At 32.0% G+C, this 24,335-nt stretch overlaps 1 protein-coding gene across 4 annotated transcripts in view; it reads right to left on the bottom strand.

Moving 5' to 3' along the window:
* LOC135124613 (protein dead ringer-like) overlaps positions 1 to 21,593 on the bottom strand; it is a 104,600-nt gene extending 83,007 nt beyond the window's left edge. For all 4 annotated transcript variants that reach the window (XM_064049806.1, XM_064049808.1, XM_064049807.1 and 1 more), the window contains exon 1: positions 21,233 to 21,593. In XM_064049806.1, coding sequence (XP_063905876.1) covers positions 21,233 to 21,286 — 54 coding nt within the window. In that variant the 5' untranslated portion in view covers positions 21,287 to 21,593. The remainder of the gene's footprint in view (positions 1 to 21,232) is intronic.
* Positions 21,594 to 24,335: the final 2,742 nt, after the last annotated feature.

The raw sequence follows: 24,335 nt of genomic DNA, 5'->3' as shown, positions 1-24,335 counted from the left end.
AAAAAGAATTTATTATGAAACAGTGTGATATATAGGATGTTCCAAATAAATTTTTTAGCTAGAAAGGGAAAGCTTAATTCGGTGCTTTGCAAATATTTCGCATATTTTGATTATCATGTCTACTTTTTTGTATTCTAGAAAAGTCAGAAAAAGTCTTAAAATAAATTTGACAAATTTGGTTGCGCGGATTTTTTTTATAAAAGTTCGTCCATCATTTAGCTTGTACGTCTTAATGACACGAGATAAGATTTCACCATTAATAATCCTGGAATCCATACATATGCTGTAAACGGTTTTGAGAAATGATTAATTGCGAATGTGGTTAGGTATACAAAACCAGTGCATGCACAAGAGATCAAAAGAACCATCTAAAATTAAAACTAGACTTTGTTGGATTAATTTCCCAGAATGATTCTTATTAAATGCAGCGGCCGCTGGCAAAGTTGGGACAAGTCTGTCTCCTTTTAATTGGAGTGGATGAATAAAATGCGACGAAGACGTACATACAATCAGAGGAGTTATAAATGTGCAATTATATTTATTCACTTTCTAAGAATAATAATACGCTATTTTCGTCAGGCATTTTCTCTGTTGCAGTTCCATCTCTATCGTGCCGTTTTTAAATTGGCAGAATACGAAAGAGAGCGACGTTGTCTACGTAGGCGCTTTTTTGATTAATGCAGATTATAAAAAATGTCAGTCTGGTGGGGCACGTAAGTTATTTTGGGTTTTATTAATAAGACACCGAATGTTCTTGTCTATCAGACAGCACGCATATGTTCAAGCTGCAGGAGATTACATTTAGATGATTATTTCAAAAAAAAGTCACGTCCACTACTGTTCTGACCTTCCGTTATAAAAAATTCATACTTATGAAAAATGACGGGACAAATCAATTTTCATTCCGACGACCAAAACATTAATTTATCTTTTGAGGAATTTTTGTACAAAATAAAACACTAATTTTTTTTAGTTTTTCAACATCATCAATTTTCTTTCAACAAGTAACCGACTTACTAAATTTTTTATTACAATTTATTAAGGTTCAGATTTCCGTTCAGATTTTTCTCACATCAATGTTTATTTTGGGAACGTTTTAAGATATCTATAAATTCACCGTAAAAATTACGTCAACTGTTTAATATTAAATTTATTTTAACTTATATTTCTCTATAATGAGTGGAAAAACTATAAGACTTAATGGTTTTTTGTCAATTTTTCGGTAAGTGGAATAGTTCGTTTTTAAAACTTAAAATTCTGTTAAAATTGTGACTTTGTGCATACACGTGTTAGTTCTCAGATCTATATTTTAATATTTTGAACCTCCTACTCCTTTTGTTAATTGTTTTAACCTCCTACCATGATGAATAACTGATGCGTTCTGGTCCGACCTTCCAATAGATGGTCTCAAAATTTAGGGAAGCAAAAACTTTTTAGTCTTTATCATATTCCAAATCACATGTCCTTATATTTGCTAAGTGACAACAATTGGTGTTAACACAAATGATTCAAAACAGTTTTGACTTCGTTAAAATTCGAAAAAACGATATTATTAAAAAGTTAAAACAGTTGAAGGAACTAATAATTTTAGAACAACAGATCAATTAAGAAAGGAAATTAAAAACATTTTTAGAAGTATGTAAAATAACAGAATATAATACTTATATGATACTAACCCGATGTTGTATAAATACTTGCAACCCTTATTATTATTATTAACTAATTAATTTTTTTTTATAGTGTGTCACACTCACCTATCTTGAGGCCTGTTATTGCATGCACCAGTCTATACAAAACCAAAGTTATTTCTCCACAATCAGTTCGTAAAAGTCAAAAATAGCTTTTTTACCCCTTAAATTAGAGACAAAGGGTTACGAGTTTTCTCTCAAAAGAAGAAACAAAATTTATGAACTTCATTGTTGTAAAGCGGAAAAAAATCTCGACATTTTTGACGTCTAATTTTTTGTGGGACGAATATTTATTAAAATAAATTTCCTGCTGACAGATTTTGATGGACACATAAAAAATATACCTTCAACAGTCAGTTTATTCTTGACAATCTGGTCGACAAAACGAGCTGGCATAAAATTATTGTTAAAGTTAGACTTATCAGCCCATTGAGTTCATTTACATTAATTTTGTGTCATTAAAAGCAATTAGATGAAAAACATTTTCAAATGACGCAATTTTTTTCGTCATGAAGTTAACTTTAAAAGTTAATCAGTTATTTTCGAATGCGAATTGTCAATTCAAATAAACACATAGGTACACAGTCTACCAGTAATATACGATTACTTATACAATCAAAAATAAAAATTGTTTCCTGTGTTGCCTATTAGCGATTAACTTTTCTACCACCATGCAAGGATAGTATCATCAAAGAAATGCTATATCATTCCAAAATTTAAAATCGTAGTTTTAGTTCATTCAGTATTATAAAAACCTGATGCACATAGATTGGAAGCTCGCATAAGACATGGATAAGGCGTGGGCCGCACCGAGATTTATAAATTTGTCATAAATAATGCAGCATCTCCATGGGGGCACTGAGGACACTATTAGTACAGCGATGTAGGGAATTGATTTATCATGGCGATCAGCGGGGTGTCCCCACAACATTACATTCATATTAATATACAGTTCCATTTTAATATTGTCACCAAGTATTTATAGCGGCATTTGAATATTTGTTTTGTCTGCTGCGATGCACACCGGATATTTGAATAATTGAATTTATAAAACGAGGTGCGGTATTTTATCGCACCAGGGGTGAAAACACCTAACTTTAACTTGTAACAGGATTAATTGACACCGTTGGTAAATTGTACAAAATACAAATAATGGCCTAGAATGAAAAACTGAAAAAGTTATCAGGAACGTGCTTCCATAAATTTTATTTGAATATCTAATTAATGTGCCATGAGTTCTGAGGTTAATACCAGCCATATCAATAAGCAAGTATGTGACATAGTTATATATAAGGTTGTTTTATCAAATGGAAAATGTGTAATATGTAAATTTTATAACAAAACTTGCAAAAAAAAAACATATCTATACATAAACATATAAGGTCAAATTACTAATTGCCTCCACGTGAAAAAATTATTATGAAAAATTTGTAATAAAAACTAAGGTAGGTATGTTATGTATGTTATGTATTGTATCAGTGTTACAAAGTATAATAGCTACTTTTGCAGTTGACTTTAGAGAAGTGTAGATTGCGACTGTAAAAAATAAAAATACATTCAGTTTACCACAATCTGATTATTTGAATGTCTATCGTTTACCAGCTGTCGAAAAACTAAACTATCGTGTAGATGGTAAACCGCTGCCCATAATTTGTGTGCTCATCCCCACCAACATTCATAAAAAAATAAGTGGCAGAATAGACTATTTATTTCACAAACTGTTCAATTAAATAGAAGTTCGACGAGTGGGTGATGATCTTTATTGAACATTACTCGGTAAAACTGTCTATTGTTTTTATACAGTATATGGAAAATAAATGGTTTAAAGTTGTTTAGAAAACATCCCTCGCTCGACGCGCAATAAAAAAATTTCATTATTTTAGACAATTTATAAAATTTGACTTACCACTGTAAGTTAAAATAAAAAGTTAAAACAAGGGTAGATATGTATGTAAACCACAAATAACACACACAAATAAAGGAGCATACCATATGTATGTTTCAAGTGAGTTTTTCTTAATAAAATTAAAATAACAAATATATCAATTTGGATAGGTATACTGTGTGTACCAGAAAAGTAAACTCATTATACCTCTAAAGAATTTCGAACTTGGATCGCTAAACAACCAGTGAAAAGCAATAGATTGCAGTTTCAACCTTCTTAAGGTCTCATCAGTACTAGACAACCACTGAAAAATGCTTTACTGAACTCTTTAGGCGCATAATAAAAAATGTTGAGGGAACGTTTTTCTCTTAGAAGATGATGCCATTGATGGCTGGTATAAGTCAGGGTTCAGCGGGGCTCTTGTCCTGAAAGTAGCTGTTTTAAAAGTGCGCATGGATTTGCGTAAAAAATCATAAATGTACCTAATTAGTGACTCGCCACTTAAAAATAAAGTAAACTCACTCTTAGTTTTTCATACTTAGTTGAAACAGCATTTATCTACCAAAATGTTGTGATTGGCTCATTCTGTTTTTAAAGGGGATAAACAAATCCTTAGTAAAATTTTATAATAATCCAAAAACGTTTACAAGATTTTAGAGGAGTTGATTTCGTAGTTTCTAGGTTAAATTCTAAAATGTAGTTTTATAATTTTGAATTTTTGCCATAAGGTATGATCTCAAAGATTAATATAGGGGTTAATAAATGAAGCAGATTTATAGAAAATATCAAAATTTTGAGATTCTGACATCAAATTGTTAATGGGGCTGACCGTTTGCCGCCTACCTGATATTTCCACAATTTTCAGAGATCATTTATCTAATAAAATCTAGAACAGACTGCTGACGAAAACGGGGGACCTACTTTTTCATATTTGAGGCTATGAAACATCGAACACAAAATTAGTCATTCATCAAAAGGACCCTACATATACACCTCTATAACTACAAAATATAAAGGATAATCCGTTTAATAATCATACAATGTTTTTGTTATTATAAGTACATATATGTATATAAATGTTATAAACTCTAAAATAGATAATAGGGCAGTATCTGTATTTTATACATAAATGTTTTAGTCAGATTCAGCGTTACATTAGTGAAGTAAGAAAATGTTGTTTAATGTGAATTGCCTTTACTTTTAATCTTTGATACGCACAGTTTAAAATCATTAAAGTAAATAATATGATTAAATCAATAATTGACCTGACACCATTTACAACAATATTCTCCAGAACTCACTTTCTCTTTAAATATTACACAATAATTAAATATCGAAATAATATTGTTGCCAATCGTGCATGCATCAACTTTCACAAATTCCCATTATATGGTGAATAAGTAAAATGGTAGAAAGACCGACAATTAAAACGCCTAATTACAACTAATTTAAACTGTCTTCAGGATATATTATTCCAAATCAACCATCAATGCCTCCATGCAGAACGTATCGTGTGACAAAACAAATCCTTGTGCAGTTTTTGAACAAATTCGAAATATGTTGGCGTCGTGCCTACGTCTAGATTTTTATATCATTTGCAGCAATTTATTTAAGAAGATTTAATTATCTGGAAGTGTGCCAAATTAGTCAAATTCCATGAGGATATAGCCACAATACCATTCTTTTTTCATAACTTCTTAATTAAAAGAGTGAAAAACAAAGAAAGAGGGTAACATTCTGATAAGTATGTCGTTAGAAGCGGTAATTTGATTCTAAAATGGTATTACCGAAAACTGGAAAAAATGCAGTGACGATGAATCTCTTTCTGGTTAATTTTAGCTCGTGAACACTAAATTACGTCAATTAAAATCCCATATGGTATAAAATAATGATCTTTTTATTGTGATATTTACTTTACCATAACAGCAATTCGTAGGAAATTTTTATGTGTAAAATGATGACTAACTCCTAAATAAATAGTGTAGAATAATTGTTAGGTGTTTCATTAGAGAACATAAAAATGTTTGAATGTATGACAGATAACGAACAGCAAATTGATGTAACTAATTCAAGATAAGTTATACTCAACCTGACATCCAGTAATAATTTTTAATAATTGCTTATGATTTTGAAGTAAATAATAGGAGTAAAACATAATGGTAGTAAGTTTGATATCTAAATCTTCTAACAATATATCACAATTTCCATTTGAAGAATATAAATGAATCAATTTATGTTTGACACAAAGAGACATCACGGACTCGATTAAAATAATCTAGTTGTGGAATCGCAACTCTCCGTGAGTCCGATAGGAATCAGTATTCAATAGTGTTCCAATCGATCATCTTTCATCTGGACTGATTGATTCTATTCTGGTGGACATTTGACAATGCAATAACCCTTAAATTATTTGAAACATTTTAATACAAAAAAACCAAAAACACCCATCCGGTTGTACTAATTTACAATAAACCCATAACTAATGAAACTGTTTACTTTATAATTATAGCGGTTCTGTATGATTACCCATATATTTACCAAACCAATGACTCACATCAAAACAACATTTTATTGTGGCAGTTCTTGATAATTATGTATATTAAATGGAAATTTTGTAAAATATTGATGGAACACTATTACGATGTAACTAATTTGTTTGTCTCTCTAATGCAAACAAATTAAATTTTATATTAAACTATCGACTGATATCTAATGACTTTTGCAATGATAATGCAGGAATTTTACCCAAACGATAATTTAATGACCGACTCTTAATTCGAAGGCTTTCCTTTAGCATGGTAGAGTTACTGCAGCTCTAGCTTTTACATGTAATTAAATTTGGCGGTTTAATTCTTCAAGAGTCGTAAAACAAAGGTATAGCGCTGTCTTTGATTGGCTGCACACCGCTTGAATACGCCTTTCACAGTTATTGTTCTGGTTTTATAACCGCGAAATATTCTTTTTTCCTATTAAACACCCATTCGTTTTCCCTTAGATAAAATTGGTACAAATGCTATTATAATTAACAAATAACGTTTTTGCAATTATTAATGTAATAAATCGTATCAGAAATGCATGTGACCATTCTTCAGTTAAAATATAAGTGTATAATTTTGTTTAGAAAGTAGTGCACTTAGGTATTTCATTACTTAAAAATCCATTAATACCTATTTCTAATAAGTAGAGCTAGCAAGGTGTCTCTAAATCCATGGGGTTAGACTTTAGTTGCCATTCGTTGAATAATAAACACAAACGTTTAGGGCATCAGTAATAATGGCATACGTACGACGTTTTTTTACAAATACTGCTTTCATTGGAAAATGTTAATACCCTAAGGATATTGTGTTTCAATGTAATTATGCTGAAAAAAGTTTTAATACTGTTGAAAAACTGTGGTGTTAAGATAGCCGCCATTCCTACCTATAACATCCGAACTATAAAAGTGCAATTTTGCAAGGTGAATGTAATTACGGGTCAGTTTTTATGCGGTGGCATTTATTAGTGAACACTCCTAAAACTGGCAGTCTCAATCGCCGCCAGGTTTATCATTCTGTAGATGGACCGACAAAAGTGGATAATTACAAAAACCACACAACCCTAAATTCACAAAATTGCATTTAAAATTTGACCACTTATCTACAATGATAATATTTGAAACAAATAGAGAGGTTGTTCGAAATGCGGGTCCTACTTACACGTGAGAAATTTTGTCAAATAAAAATTATTCATAATACACATGTATTTATCGGGAAGTAAATGTTGACAACTTATAGACAAGCAGGGAAAACTACGGAAACGTTTTCTGTCAATTATTTTTAATTTTTCGATTCCCAAATCTGGGTCATTTAATAAATGAGGACTAATTGATTACAATTGGCACAGATTTCTCTTCGTGTTGTCTTCTAAGTGATATTTAATTAGATCAATTAATTTCAATTTATCACCAAGGTTATTAAGATGCTTGGTTCACATCACAAAATTTTAACCATAACTAACAACTTAATAAAAATTCATTTACATAGAATTTCTGTAAACCCTGAAATCTTACAATATTGCACGCCTTCAGTGCGATAATTTTTTGGGATGATGTCATCAACTTTCTGATAGTGGTAAATAATAACAAGGATTATTTTTGAAGTCGTAAAGCCGTTTCTGATATAGCTGAGCAAATATGACAATAATATGTTATTTACTAAAGCACAAACAATTAGCTTCTCAGGGTGAATTTTACAATAAAAAGTCTACTTCTTTTTTTATTTTTGAGACGAGGTCCCCACTTTTATGTAGCACTGATTTTAATGTGTCCCAAGTAAAATTCTCAAAATTTCAGGAAAATTAGTGAGCTGTTCCCAATATAGCCAACAATGAAATAAACTTATTAGTGAAATAATTTTTTGAAACATTCCATATAGGCATTTCTAAACAATAAAAACATGTACAGGAGGACATAAATTCATAAATTTACATTGGTGTATGTACAGTGTGCTCTTCAAAACATTTTAATAAATCGTCGTTTTTTTAGAAATCAAAGATCATGGCAAGTCTAGTTAGACTTTTGTCATCTATATAATTACAAAATTTTGCGAAGTCATCCATTTGGTGAGAATAAGCAGTCAAATTTTGCTTGCCGTTTTATCGTTAGCATGATAATATTAAAGCACACCCAAAATTCCATAGTAATCGGTTCAGTGGTTGACAGATTATATGTTAAATAACAAGATACTGATAACCAAGAGATAGACGTACACAGAACGATTACATTAGAATACTTCTTCAACTATACTAAAGCACTAGGTACAGACTGTTTATAAGGTAGGTCTTACTTCACAGTGAATTTTTTAACACTATATGTTATGTAAATCCTAGTGAAATATTAACTTTATTACCAGGCAATATAATATTACAGAAAACTAAAATAAACAGTGAAATATTCACTTGTGATTAAGCACCTGCACTTCACATTTCCTTCCTTACTTCTGGCTGGGTACCTGGATGTAGTATAGCTGCTGTTATTTTTTTCAGCATAAAGACAAGGAACGTTAAAAATAAGTGGAAAATCATACTCCATTTACCTACTCGGAATACAAAGATTTTAACGTTACTCGGATTTTTTATTCTGCAGCTTATGCGGGCAAAGTAAAAAATCGATTTCATATTATCAATTTTTTACTTTTAAGGGCCAGTAACGACTTTTAAATCGCACGTTAACTTCGAAGTACTAACAATACTATCTGTGAGGATGATCTCAACACGCTCAGGATAGTTCAGAACGTACAAAAGTTGTACGACTTTGAAGAGTGCAGCCAAGAGAAGTATACATCGGGTGGTCTAAATAAAGCGAAACCGTAGGCGCTGTATTTGATTATGTGAAAAATGGTCGAACTGGTCGATTTTTGATTCAAGGGGGATGTATAACGTTGCTATTTTCGTTCTTGTACTTTATTTTTCACAACGTAATTGAATAATCTGGGTATGTCAGGTAGATTTTGCTTACATCACAATGTTTGGCGAGATGAGGTCTCATCAAATACTATTCAAGCTTTACCAAACTATTTTAACCTTATAACATTATCCACACGTACCTATCCACTTTTCATTATAAAATGGTAACAAGTTATATTCGAAAAAGTAAACATCGATACAAGATAAGTCCCATAACGAAATATGTTACAACATAAATTTCAAGGGAGAATTACTTAGCAAAAATTTGAAATGACGTCATAACCTATAATTATACATAAAGGGCGAAGATATTGTTACATAAGCTAGATCTCAAAAATAATTGCGACGTTTTTTCTGAACTCTTACATTACTAAAGAAATTCTAGAAAACCAGAATAACATGGCAGCATCGCATCAGAATTTCAAAAATAAACTATGACTATAAAGCTTACGGAGGGACCAATCTAATAGGGTAAATGTGTACAAGAGTACGCACTTAGTGTAAAACTGTCAACAACTTTTTAATTTTTTTGGATAGACAAATTTTATGATATGGGTTCGTTATATACATGTTTAGAGATCAGATATATTTAATTGTACGCCCCAACACCACTATATTTTAAGAGTAATTTCAATTTTTGTCAAGATGTGTAAATGCGCACTGTTAGACAGTTCATTGCACAAGAGTGCGCATTTGAACGCTTATGAGTACGCATTACATTTTATGAAAAAATATTTGTTTCTAAGGTGAAAATAAATGGGAATAAGTGACTACAGACTACACATAAAACGGGAGACCTATTTCTTCGTACTCTAGGGGTCTTGAAAAGACGAGAAAACGTAAAAATAGAGAGTCGGTCGACGGACTCGATTACAACACGCTCAGGAAGTAAAAATAAAAAAAAAATCACCATAACCACCACCCCACAACTTGAGAAGCAGTACAAAGTAGTAGAGTTAAATAATTCATTACCGTATGATATGTATCTCCAAGACTATTAGACTACATATTGCAAGCAATGCGCACGCTTATACAATACCTCGCTGCGCACTCTTGTACATTTGTACATAACCTAATGTTTTCAAAGTTAAAAGCTTTTGATGGACAGAAAGTGTAAAACTGTTAGTGTATAACGACACCTTAAAAGTTACAACTAATGAAAATTATTACTGTAAAATAAAAGAACTGGTACGTACCTTACAAAAAACTAAAACTATGAGCGGTAAAAATTACATCCACACAACGTGTGAACATAAAATCGTCAGTACGACCAAACTATAAACTATATTCAGGTCACTTTTGCACATTTATCTCAGGTTTAACATTAAATTCTGAATGGTATAACTTCATCTTACCCAGATGGCACTAATAAGCAGAAATCATCAGTGCGTACTCTTATACATATGCGCACTCTTGTACACATTTACCCTATGTAAAAATAATAATTAGGGTATTCTGTTTAATAAAAAATAAATTGTATCTTATGCCTCAAAGAACCATATATGTACCTAAAACTTTGGTCTTTGACTTTTTAGGTTTGTGTAACTGAATTATATTTTGTGTCATTAAAAATGGACATATGGCACATATAGTTGGAGTGAATTTAATAGGTGGTTACTAGAGTTAGGCGAAAATAAGTTACTGACTCCCAGCACTAGCCCTCACAGAGATGCGGCACATGCAAACGCGAAGTAGGGTAAATGTGTATAAGAGTGCGAATATGTATAAGAGTACGCACTCATGATTTCTGCTTATTAGTGCCATCTGGGTAAGATGAATTTATACCAATCAGAATTTAATGCTAAACCTGAGATAAAGGTGCAAAAGTGACCTGAATATAGTTTATAGTTTGGTCGTACTGACGATTTTATGTTCACACGTTGTGTGGATGTAATTTTTACCGCTCATAGTTTTAGTTTTTTGTAAGGTACGTACCAGTTCTTTTATTTTACAGTAATAATTTTCATTAGTTGTAACTTTTAAGGTCTCGTTATACACTAACACTTTTATACTTTCTATCCATCAAAAGCTTTTAACTTTGAAAAAATTAGGTTATGTACAAATGTACAAGAGTGCGCAGCGAGGTATTGTATAAGAGTGCGCATTGCTTGCAATACGTAGTCTAATAGTCTTGGAGATACATATCATACGATAATGAATTATTTAACTATACTACTTTGTACTGCTTCTCAAGTTGTGTGGTGGTGGTTATGGTGATTTTTTTTTAATTTTCACTTCCTGAGCGTGTTGTAATCGAGTCCGTCGACCGACTCTCTATTTTTACGTTTTCTCGACTTTTCAAGACCCCTAGAGTACGAAGAAATAGGTCTCCCGTTTTATGTGTAGTCTGTAGTCACTTATTCCCATTTATTTTCACCTTAGAAACAAATATTTTTTTATAAAATGTAATGCGCACTCATAAGCATTCAAATGCGCACTCTTGTGCAATGAACTGTCTAAGTGTGCGCATTTACACATCTTGACAAAAATTGAAATTACTCTTAAAATATAGTGGTCTTGAGACTTACAATTAAATATATCTGATCTCTAAACATGTATATAACGAACCCATATCATAAAATCTGTCTATCCAAAAAAATTAAAAAGTTATTGACAGTTTTACACTAAGTGCGTACTCTTGTACACATTTACCCTATATAGATACCACTATTAATCATCTATCAGAAGAATTTGGTGTCCAAAGCAAAAATACAAACTATTTTCAGTCAAAATCCGGATCTTCATATATTACAATATATTGATTTCGACAGATTTCGACGGTAACGATCCATAATAATATAGAAAACAATATAAATCATCAACTTGTTAGTATTGTCCATGTTGAATGATCATTCTCACTATTCAAAAAATTATTTACATTAAAACATACCTACTCGTCTGGTCCATGAAAATGTAAAGCACTTAGTAATTCTGTTTGCAAATAATGCAATTGTCTTGGCTGGAAATGGATAAACATCAGTGGGTTTTAACTGGTTGATATGCTCTATCTCAAACGCCCATATATGATGTGCGGTGCGTAGGTGTAATGGGGATTATTTAAGTTATGACTTATTTTTGCCAAACTCTAGTGATTACCTAATCAGAAAAAGATAATGTTGCTATTTTAAAATGATAAATTTGATAACGTTTTCAGGTGGGACTAATGTTTATTTGTTTTTAGTGACTCTAGTAACAATATTCACTGTATCTTATTTGAAGACATAAATATTCTTAGACATATTAAATTGAACATACTTTTTCTTTTTCTTTAAATTGTGGAAAATGTATTAATAGATTTATTAATCTCTTTCAGAATCCTTTAATCAACTGACTTTAATAGTATTTTGAAAATCGTTTTCTCTTTTCAAAAGCCCTTGTAATATAGAATCCTCGGATATTTTTTTCGTTTAGAAATATCTGCAATTTTGATGTCCAAATAAGGAAAGATATTTTAGAAAATTTGACGTTTGCAAATGACCACATGTTTTTATATGTTATTCTGTACGCGGTGTATCTACACCTAATTTTTTCATATTTAGGTTCTACTTAATGAAGGAAGATATAAGCTAATTGTTTTTAACATTCTTAAATTACAAAACTGATTTTTCAACTCTTCTCGGAAGTTAGCTTGCAAGTTTACATCGTTTGTCAACATGTGAATGTTATATTTGTCAGAGACTAGCCAACTTCATCTGTATGCGCTCCATGACCGCACACTGAACGTAAACATATATCTACTTATAGTTTTAAATATACAGTAAACTATCACTTACACAGAACATACGGTATAATCAACTTTGGTTAACGACGCTTATACACGTTGTTTGTAAACTAAAACAATTTCCGTTAAAAATATAGGGTTCTGATGGGAATTTATTTGAATTTGTCTTATTAACATACAGGTCAAAGATCAGGGGAGCTTGTTTTTGTGTATAAACATAATTTTACGAATTAAATTCTATCTTTCTATTTCATATTCAAGAAACTGTGTTCCTATAGTCCCACTAGAGTGATATGTTGATGATACGTAAGCTATAGAGATATCGGGTGAAACACTACTACTAAAATAAGAAAGATTATGTGCATCTAAATAAGAACATAAATAATGATAGGTAAGTCATTAACTCTGCTGAAAAAATGTGTTTGACTTTTAACAAAACACATGCTTCAGAAATATGAATTATGAAAATAAGTTTTGAAACCGTATTAGGCTTTCAGTTAAAACCATTTTATCACCGTACTTAAGTATATTCTATATTGTTATTGCAACTAATAACAGAGATGTCATTTGTAACCTTTACTAGAAATGTAATGCACATAGTGACATTTAATTATACATTTTTACTTTGTGTACCTTAGATGTATCTATATACATAAATACCAATCACTAAGCAATGGCAGTTATTGCGTTTAATACATGACGTGATTCCTTCCATTAGTGTGCTTGATTCTTATTAGAACACTACTGATTTTTATTGCTATTATTATTATTATTTCTACTCAAAAAGCGATTGTTTACCATCATGAAGCTTTCATGAATCAAACAAAACATTTTTTCTTGGAAGAAAATTTCTGTTAAGAAACTTTAAATGTATTGATCTGTCCGCTAGACAGATCCCATTGTCCTTCAAGGACACCGATTTTCTTCATCATCCTTTAAATACCGTTAACTGTACAGCCCCTATCTTTGTCCTTATTCATGGAAGTAATCCGCCTTGGCGACCGTACCGCCCGCTGTAGACACAAGTTCCGTCTGCTGCAATGACAATTTATGTATCCCTTGTCAAACTTAATGCTGTTTTATTTTTAAAATTGATGTTTTCTATAGAAATTGCAGACGATGGGTTGTAAATCTATCAGAAGAAGATTAAAGACGATTTTACAACGAATCTATTAACCATCATGACTGCGTATTTATATTTGCGACATGTTAAATGCTTACACATGTTGAAAACATTCGACAGTAATGAAAAACCTAATACACAGTTCGAGTTAATTCGAGCATATACATTTGTCTGTCTTTCTAAAATTTAGGTGTTCAAAGAGGTTACATACGATCAAATTAAAAAAATGCCTTTCTTGTAAGTGAGTAATTTTTATGGTCATCGCCCTCTTATTTAACGATAACGACCTCAAGGGTGAATAAAATTGATCGCAGCCTTAGGTAGTCCAATGGAGATGTGAAAGGCGTGGCTTGATGATGTTCTCTCCCAATGGTAGGGCGGGAATCTCGTCCGAGGCACACCGCGATCGTAATAATGTGATATCAAAGCGCATATCCATAGGGACCGCGTGCTCTGACAAGCTTTGAACGCGCCTGCCCACAATTACCTTGGTAATAACCGGCCAAACAATCATCACCAGGTTTGTGCACTTTGCGCTTACCGTAGAAAATACAAAGGCTACTTATTAAAGAAGTTATTTAAATATTGGAAAACTGCGTTTTGTAAGTATACGATTTTCAGTTTGATTCATACTCACTAACATGATCCACTCTGTAATTTAATAATCATTTTATTTCTGGAATAACAGTCACATTATCTACTTCTGTAGCACTAGCGAAAAAAAAAAAGATATTCGGACATAAAAATAATAATGAATTTTTACAATTAATTAAAAAAAAAAATTAAGCACTAACAAAAATTTACTTAATTACACAGCACACCACAGCTGTTTCAAAAATTCGTCTGGAAATACAACAATGATGCACTTATATTTTTCGCTCAAATCACCAAAAGACCACCGACGACGTGCAAGGCTGTCATTCGCTTTAAATGACATTTAATTTGTATATCTGAAAAGACCTACTCTGTAAACAATATAAACAGTGTGATGGTCATAAATTGCTTGTATACCTACTTATACCTTATTTATGTAAATCTAGCAACATTTTCTTTTAAAAATCAAAATTGAAAATTTTATGAAATTTAATCAAATTTTCAGGGTAAGTACTGAGTGACTACCGTACCATTGGCACTGTAATATACAACACGACATGGGTTCGTATTTTAGGATTTTACCACTCAACTTAAAAATACATATCTCAGTAATATTATACGAATGCAGGATAAAAAATTTACTTCTTATATCTCTGTTCTAAAATTGAATATTAATTTTCATTAGAAAACATTATTATATTTCTTTTTACTGTGATACGGCGGTCAATAATCTTGTTATAAGCACACCAGTATAAATTACACGTATGAATTTACAATAAATAAAGCTAGGCATAAACCCTCTCCCCTCCTTAAAGAACAGTGAAGTAGAGCCCACCAAAAAGTAAACATTAATTTTCTATTTATTGAAAGCCACCAATAAACTGCTCAGAATTATGGTAATTACTCGATAATCATAATTTACAACCCTGAGCTCCTCTTCGAATGGTGAAAGGAACAAAGATTCTATGGATATTAAGCTGGGTCAACGACACCGACGTCCGATTCGCAAAACTTTTGATACCTACCTGTAAGCAACCCAAAAGCTGGCAAGTGTTAGGGAACCCGGGTGAGTTAGTTAGCTTTGTGCTTGCTCGTTACACCTTGGCTCGTGGGTTCGATTCCCACCCTGCCTATAGGTGTTGTGTATGTGCTGTTTCCCTGTAATTGGGCCTTCGGCCTCTTGGTAAACATAATTGAATAAAAAAAAAAATCGTGACCATTATAACCATGAGCAGTTTGTTCGGGGCTTCCAATAAATAAATACATATTTGGAAACAAAAAGTCAATGTTCACTATATGGAGAATCCTACTTTAACTATAGTTCAAGTCAACCAACGAGAGCTCAGTACTTGTTGACTATTGTTATCGCAGTACATTCCGCTGCGTGTAAGCTGGACCACTGATTAGAATATTATAATAGAAAAAAAAAGTGGTACCAACAAACGTAGTCTTAAGCACAAGTTTTTTTTAACCTATAAAAATGCACAAATTTTCTACCCCCATTCAAGGTTTAAAATTGGGATTTGCATGCTTACAAGTAATAAACTGTAATTAATATTTTTCCAGGTACGATCGAAAACTGGTAGGTATACTTCTGGCAAGCAAAAGTGGCAGCCCGCGTTTTCGGAATATCATATTGTATATATTATTATTCATTGTCCAGAGGTATTCCGTTTTTATGGTTCTGATGTTCGTAATGGTAACCAAATACATATAATAGTTTAACCAGAACTCTTGTGCGGAGTCTGCCTCTATTGACTTCCACTAATTTTGAGTAATACAGATGGCACTGAAATTTTCATTACGGTTATTAGGGGTGGGAAAAACGGAATATCTTTACTCTTTAAACAACCTATACTTGCGTGCATACAAATTTGTTGTTAACAGTTGCCACTTGACCATTAGTGAACTGAGCTCCCTTTGATAACTGGTCTTGTTCTAATGTAAAAAAAAACAATGAATATTGGCGACTTTTAATTGTTTTTATAAGAAACAAAAACAAAACATTAATAAAATAATTCTTGGGTCTTTTCTACCTTACATGAATCGATTTTCAATACCGCCTCGCTTGACTCAACTTCATCCCGCTTCTGTGCAGGTGTTTGTTTACTCATAAATAGAAGGGTAATAAACATTATTTGACAGAAGTTCATACTTTTATGTTAGTTCTGTGGCGGCTTTAAAAGATATGTCTGCCGGAGTTTTGAATATATAAGTTTTTAAACTCAAATCGTACATTTAACAAAAATACCTATTAACTTCTAATACTTTAAAGCAATTTCTTAGTACCTACTTACTGTGTTAGTATTAATGTTACTAATGTTAACTTTACAGCGGAAACTTGATTAGAAACCCTGTGGGAAATATTTTTTATATTTTTTTCGCAAAAAATACTCGTCTTCAAATGACAGATCTGTCATTTTATATAAATTATAACTTTTTACCCCCTTTGTGAATCTTTTTGATCACTCGGTGCGCCATAACAATTATAACATTTATCCGGACAAGGTATACGAGACTTTATCCATTGGTTTTCATGACGACTGACAGATATACAAAGTATACTAAACTCACTTGACATACACCTAGTAAAACTTTTGACTTAAACGGCTTAAACCAAAGCACCCTTATAAGTCAAACTGGCTATTGTAAGCTTTATGGACCCGAACCGCAAGGATTATTACTGTCTATTGTTGCCATAGGAGCTGTAAAGTTTCACTAGGTATATGTCAACTGAGTTAAGTTATACAATAGCCATTTTGAGAGTGGTTTGGCTTAAGCTGCTTAAGTCAAAGTCAAAGTTTTACTAGGTGTATGTCAAGTGAGTTTAGTATAAATCGGTCGCTAGCTCTCAACTGCACCATTACACTACCATTTGATCATTCAGCACACGAAACTGAGCTTTTTTGTTTTGTCGATTTTTCCGCTTGATATATAACGGTAAATCTATGTTATCTGTGGGTTAATATATTTTTACTGCCTGAACGTAACCTAAGGGAGTAATTGTAATTGAGTCCATCGGACGACTGTCTACTTTCGTGTTTTCTCGACGTTTCACGACTTTTCAACAGTACGAAAAAATAAGTCTCCTGTTTCTGCTGTCTGTCCGGATTTTTATTAGGCAGATAATCTTCGAAATTACTGGACCGATTGTTGCCAAATTTTAATATGTATTTGGAATATCGTGTAGATGGGAAAACACTAACGAAATTTTGTTTGATCTTCCCAGCATCAATGGGATGACGTCATCTCCAAAATTCGCAACAGTAAATGTTAATTTACTTTGATAAATACATTCTCCAGTACTTATGATTTATGAATGCGTGTTGAATTTTTACTCTAGACATCTAGAAAAAAAATCAAAATTGACAACATTTTGCAATCTAACTTTGAAACTGCAAAATTGAAACCGGGATTGTAAATTATCAATCAAATTTTTACTGTTAAAAATTGATGATATCATTTCAAAGTTTTGTCAAATCGAATCTACTTAAAATATGCAAAATATTATCGATCTATACTTGTGGTTTATCAATGCTTTAATATCTTTTAGAATTACTTATGCAGGGTGACTAAAAACGATTGAGAATATCTATTTTATTGATCAAATCAAGAATAACGGCGCACCTCATTTTCACAATAATTTGAGTGTAGAGTGTGAGTAGTAGAAGTAGTACACTGCACCTATTCAAACTGATACACGTATGTCCTTGCACAAAATTTTGTGACACCAAACTCTCTTGAAATACAGGCATAGCATACTTCCTGTACTTTAACAGTCCACACCCATCTTTTTTGACTTAGAGGGGTTATCATAAAAAAATAAAATTAACAAAATGAACTGTCATAGTTTTTCGAAGAATCTGTACTTATTCGCCTGTATTTTATTTTACGAGCGAGAAGTTCTGTCTAAATAACTTTAGAATAATTTTTATGATCTTCCCTGTCCGGTGGTACTCATTTTCGTCCGTGAGTATCGATGGTCCCTGACCGGACCTGGATGATTCTGCTTTCTAACATCTGAGGATTACCGGCACGCGACAACTTAAGTTGTAAATATCTCTTGCTATTGTACTACTGTCCATCTCGTTATTGGCAATAAATTTTTCTAGGGTAGAATGAAATTTCCAAAACTATACTAGTGTCACCCACTCGCCTTCTCCTTTCTTAGAGGGTATGTCATTTGCCAAAATCGGTCTTATTGTAGCAGGTACTAACTCAAAAATGTCTTTAACAATTTGATAACGGACGGTGATGGTTCAACAACCGAAGACAAGATTCTGTCTTCTATAGGTTCTAGAGACCATGTATTGTAAAAAGATCTACCATTAATATTTTATTGTAGGATACGAAACGCTTCGACTTTATATTCATTTTAGACTCTTATCAAAAAACAGAAGTTTTCTCTCAAACACTGTTTTTCTACGAATGTGCCTAATATTAAAAGTTGTGTAGCATATTTTTAATATACGGATTTGAAACCCATAGCTGTTTAGACGTGATTCAGGTAAACAATTTCCCTGTTAAACTATGGGTCAAAATGTCCCTCTTATGTCACTTTATATTAGTAATTAGATGATGGGCAAGTCACATTTCTTATGAAAATTTTCAAAAAATCACAATTAACAAACAACAACACTAACTTTTGCATTCTTGGATTAATGGTTCGTACGTAACGAAATAGGCCGAAAGTTCCCTAACAGCGACACAAAGTACATATACTTTTTGAGAGAAAAATTATGACAATTTATTCACAAGAATAGAAGATAGAAAGATATATATCTGTCGGTACTACGAGATAAGGCAGTACCTGGAAGTGTTTTATGTCGCTATGATGGCACTTCTGACTACCTTCTAGGCGTCATTATAGTGTCCCTAGTCCCTTAGTTATTAGTTTCCTCTCTGTTATTAGTGAATATGGGAATATCGCCACACTCTACAAAATAATGTACATCCAGTGACCCTACCTATTTACATGTGTTGACAATAATCGCCACTTACAGGTAGGAACGAATAACTCCGATAATATGTATAGTCATTAGTTGAAAATATGATATGCAGTATGATTACGTATTAATTAACTAAATATTCCAAATATTGTACCTGAATATGGTACAATAAACGTCAAAATATGTTTAAAATAAGGTTTATTAGAGACTTATAAGTTGATAATTTTTGTATTTTCACCGATGGAAAGGTTTACTTTTTTATGATATATATATTACGTCTTTTTGGGACTTATAAAGAACATTAATCCATTCCACTTTCTATTTTAACGTTTTTCGAAACACCATGAATTAATATTCAATAATTTTTAATATTGCTTAATGTTCCAATGTGTCAACAAATGTTCGCATAATGGTTTCACAGTGGATTGGTATATCGTTTTGTAAATTTAAACTGGCAGACTTAATTTTTAAAGCCGCCATGGGATTCCCAAAAAAGTATTAACTTCTGTCAAAACGCGTCGGTATTTCCTACTTGACCCTTCTTTCAACGGCGGTCGGCTTGACTCATCATGATCTCGCTCCTGTGCAGATGTTTGTTCCTAAATACTTTTCATGATAATCTTATACCGGCTTTAAAAGTTAAGTCTGCCACTTTAAATTTACCCGACTATACCTTTTTACTAGAAAGTGACCATTAATTTAACAGATAAGAAACTGTCAGTCTTAATAGTATGTAATTTGAAACTAGAATTTTGGAATAAAAACTATTACTTCATGTAATGTATAGTAATGCCACGAGTTGCCTTTTGTGCTATATACAGTTACGATGTTTCTTCTAAAATTTGTAGTGTACCGTTATTACCTACTCCACATATTTTTATCGTATATTTTCTTGTTCGCATATCTATCTAATGGTAATTGTAGCGTGAATTTTGTGGTGTAGTTTTGCATGCAAAAAACATTTAAATTTATAAATAAAAAACGGTATGAACAATAAGGTACATAATGAAAATCCTATTTACCAATACAGTATGTGCAACTTTATAAAGCCCTTTTTCTGCAATAAATAAGATATTGATAAGATTAAATTAGTTGAGGGTATTCAATTATAAATGGGTACCTTTGTCATAAATATAATAGGTAGGTAAATCTTATGCCGGTTAATGCTAAATTCTCAGAATAAGATCAAATTCTATAGCATAAGCTTTAATATTAATTCTACTTCCGTTCACAAAACAAATAAATAGCCTAGATGGTAAAAATATTAGGTTATATGGGAATTTTTTGATATTTCGTCGATAATAAAAGTAATTATCCCGAAAAACAAACGTCAGTAAAAGAATGTTTGTAGGTATCTAATGATACTGCCATTAATAAATAACATTAAATCCAAACTTGTTGATATTATAACTATTTGTTTATCACAAGAAAAATTTAAACTGCAGAAAAAAATAATCAAACAGCGCAAAAAGCGTAAAATGATTATATTCCAATGGCAGAGTTTGTAAAAAATCGTACAATAAAAGATCAAACACCTGCATTATCAAGTTTTTTCATAGCTTGAAAATATTGCATAACGAAAAAACAGCATCTAAACAACTAATCTATGTATCTACTCTTGCAGAAAATATTAGACGAATATTTTTATTGCAATTATCAAAACATCTTATAATGTGTACCTGTTATCAAACAGGTGCCTTAACTTCTTTTATTTAATGAATTAAAACTTCAGGAAACAGGTAGTCATAATGACCGTCCTGAAGTAGCGATCACGCATGATAATCGTCTAATCTAAATAAAAAATCTAATATCACGACTACGACTACTCACAACTGGACTGTCATCGCCCATATCACTTTCCCGTTCTTGCGGATCCATTTCCATGGCGTAAACGGGAACGGGTTCTCTGTTTTTGACGCGAATTTTGATGATCTGTTTGTCGCAGAATGCGTCGAGCACTCTGCACACTACACTAAAAAATGAAACCGAACGGCAAACCGATCAAGCACTGTACAATCCGCGAAACCACGCACAACGCGTAAACACGAGCACACGGTGAAGATACCAAGCTTTTGAGGTTATGTCATAAGTTATCTGTGTTTGAATTGGATCTAGTGTGCTTAGACGAAACACTGGCAACAAACGCCAGCACGAGTCTCCGAACCCACTAGACTCCGACCGGCGTCTTCGCGTGCTGTCCCCGTCATTGTTCGAACCGACCAATTGGGTATCCAGGAGGAGCTTATAAAGTGGAGGGGCGGCTCCTACGTTTGGGGCTTACATGTAATCATATGCTTTTATTGCATACATTATCCAATCGCACTTGGCATTGTATACATTGTTGATTCAGGTTTTGAGATTGATTGTCTTCCAAACCGCTCCTCCATTATCCTCTTTACTGCTGTAAACGTCTGCGCATATATATCTGTCGTTTTGAAAGTGGAGTATAATAAAAATCATATAGTAACGTAAAATGTATTCGTTTACGTTAAATAACATACGATCGCTTCAAATTTTTGAGTTTCGTTTTAAAAAAATGCAAAATTTTCACTGGTTTTACAAAGTGTCCGTAAATGGTGTTGGTATAACAAGGGTGGCGCTGGAATGTTTTTTGTTAATTATTTTGCCGCTCATTAACGTACTTTTTTGACATTTCAAAGCCGCCCTTGATACCATAATCACGCCTTACAAATTCGTTGCTGCTTGGACATTCCACACCAGCTGATAAAATATACGATAATAACGGATAAAATATGTTTAAGATATTCAAACTGTCTTTACACATGTATGAGACTAAGAAAGTGTCACCAGACAGAATTAACAGTTTATAGTCGTTATCATAAAAATGGCAAACAAGTACAACTTGATGTGCTTTTTTGTGATAGATATACGTCAAAATATGAGTAGGTAGATATATTATCTGTAAATGGCAGATTCTTTATTTGTATTCAGTAGACCTTAAATTCTTCGTCTACAACAGCACTGAATTCAAAGAGCGACAGAGACGTAACTTTGCACAGAAATAAAGTTCATGTTATCCCCTTATATCAAAAAAATGTACGTAATTTACACTAAACAAATAGTTTAATGTCAGATAGATATTTCTTCTTCCTTAAAGGCATAGGTATTAGAACATTTTCTTCACAAAGATGTATGGCAGAATACTTTTAATTTTAGCAAGGTATTGTAAATCTGTACCATCAAGTACAATATCTGATTTTCTGTTTCTGTCTTCGTCCGACACTGTAGGTATTTACCGTTTTACAACCTTGCCAAAATTTAAAAAAAAATCTACTTATTATATTTATTAATTTTTTATAACAACAAACTTTTTAATTTGAATAAATAACATAGATATATATAATTAAACACTATCATGACGCTACTGTATATTATATAAATTTCAGGAAAAATCAAGAGGCTTTCTGATGGTTGAAATAACAGAAAAAATTATATGGACAATTTTCTAAAATAATTTGAAAACATAAATAATAATATGTACCTGCCTAACAGTTTAATAAACAAAACTCTAGTATAGTCCATAAATATCTACTATGCCTCTTTTCTGACAATTTCTGTAAATTAAATCTGTTGCTACATATAATGACAATGGAGGATCTTAGTATCCAAGGATTTCTTACTTCTCAGTTCATTTTATTTTTTCGATGATGTTCTCTTGATTTATGAATATTTATGGGAACTCCAGCTTTTGATGGCGATGGTGTAAATTCATCAGTGTGAAAATTTGTATTTTATTTTGGGTTTATGCTGTCGTCTTTCTCTAGGTCACATATTTCCATTATTCAATAATTATGTCTGAAAGAGAACAAACGCCACGAACTCCAGCTGCTCGGATTTAATAAGTTTTAATTTATTTGTTCCCTGATTCCCAGAAATTTCAGTGGCAACAGATTAGAATTAAACGAATTTATAAGCATTTAAATGAAAAACTCCCGCTAATTTTGCAGCAGCGGTGTAAATATTAGTCGATTGTTAAATATAATGAAACATGGGACCGACGAAAGTATAATGATATATTTTGAAAGAATTGAAAAATTAACTTCACGAATTTTAAATTGCATAATCTCGACGTTCAGCTGAACATAAGTTGTCGTGACGAAGTTGTAGCAAATTGGGTTTAAAAATGTTTATCTACTAATCGTTGCCTTTAATTTCGCGAGTTTCAAGGACTCAAACTTCAACTAAATTGTAGCTGACGCTTTGAGCAGATGTTATAGATATTTTTTATTAAGGAGTATGTATGCAAAATAGATTACGAAAATTTCAGATTTTTTTAATGAAGAAAAGTCTTCTTGTGACATTTTGAATACGAGGTCAGAAACAGTTATCACAATAAACGTATTGAACAAAGAAATTAAAGAAGGAATTTGCCCTGATGTCGATATCATAGACGGTGTTTACTTAGTAAAGTCATTGGCGAAAATACTTAAATGATGACAATTATCTTAATTACTCTAAACAATTCAGTAAGGGTTGATAACATTGCATTAATCTTTATCTAGAACAATTTGATGCGAAGCAATCTACTGTTTTTAATGCAGTTGTTGTCAACAAAAATTCTAACGACTTTCAAAGAGACTTAATGCTTAATTTACAAAACAATTTAAGATTAGTGCACTCGAGTGACTAATAATCGCATCGGTTTTGGGTATTTTTAGGGAATAAGTATCATGACATATCTACATCAACATTTTTGGAAACAATAATGTGTGTAACGATAATAAAACCTGCACAATTAAATTGTGTAATTTATCTACAAATGAGATATGTTTGATTGTGCTTCGGGGATGAAGAAAGCTCTGTCTAAATAACTTTAGAACACTTTTTTTTAATAAATTTTTATTTAATTTTTTTTGAGATGTGTTCAACTTTCTGAAGGAAAGTAACAAACAAATTTTTTTTTGATGTTCTA

Source organism: Zophobas morio, unplaced genomic scaffold, assembly GCF_036711695.1.
Source record: "Zophobas morio isolate AGI-343-1 ecotype UQ-CSIRO unplaced genomic scaffold, CSIRO_AGI_Zmor_V1 ptg000007l, whole genome shotgun sequence".
Taxonomy (NCBI): domain Eukaryota; kingdom Metazoa; phylum Arthropoda; class Insecta; order Coleoptera; family Tenebrionidae; genus Zophobas; species Zophobas morio.
This window is presented reverse-complemented; position numbering and strand designations above follow the sequence as displayed.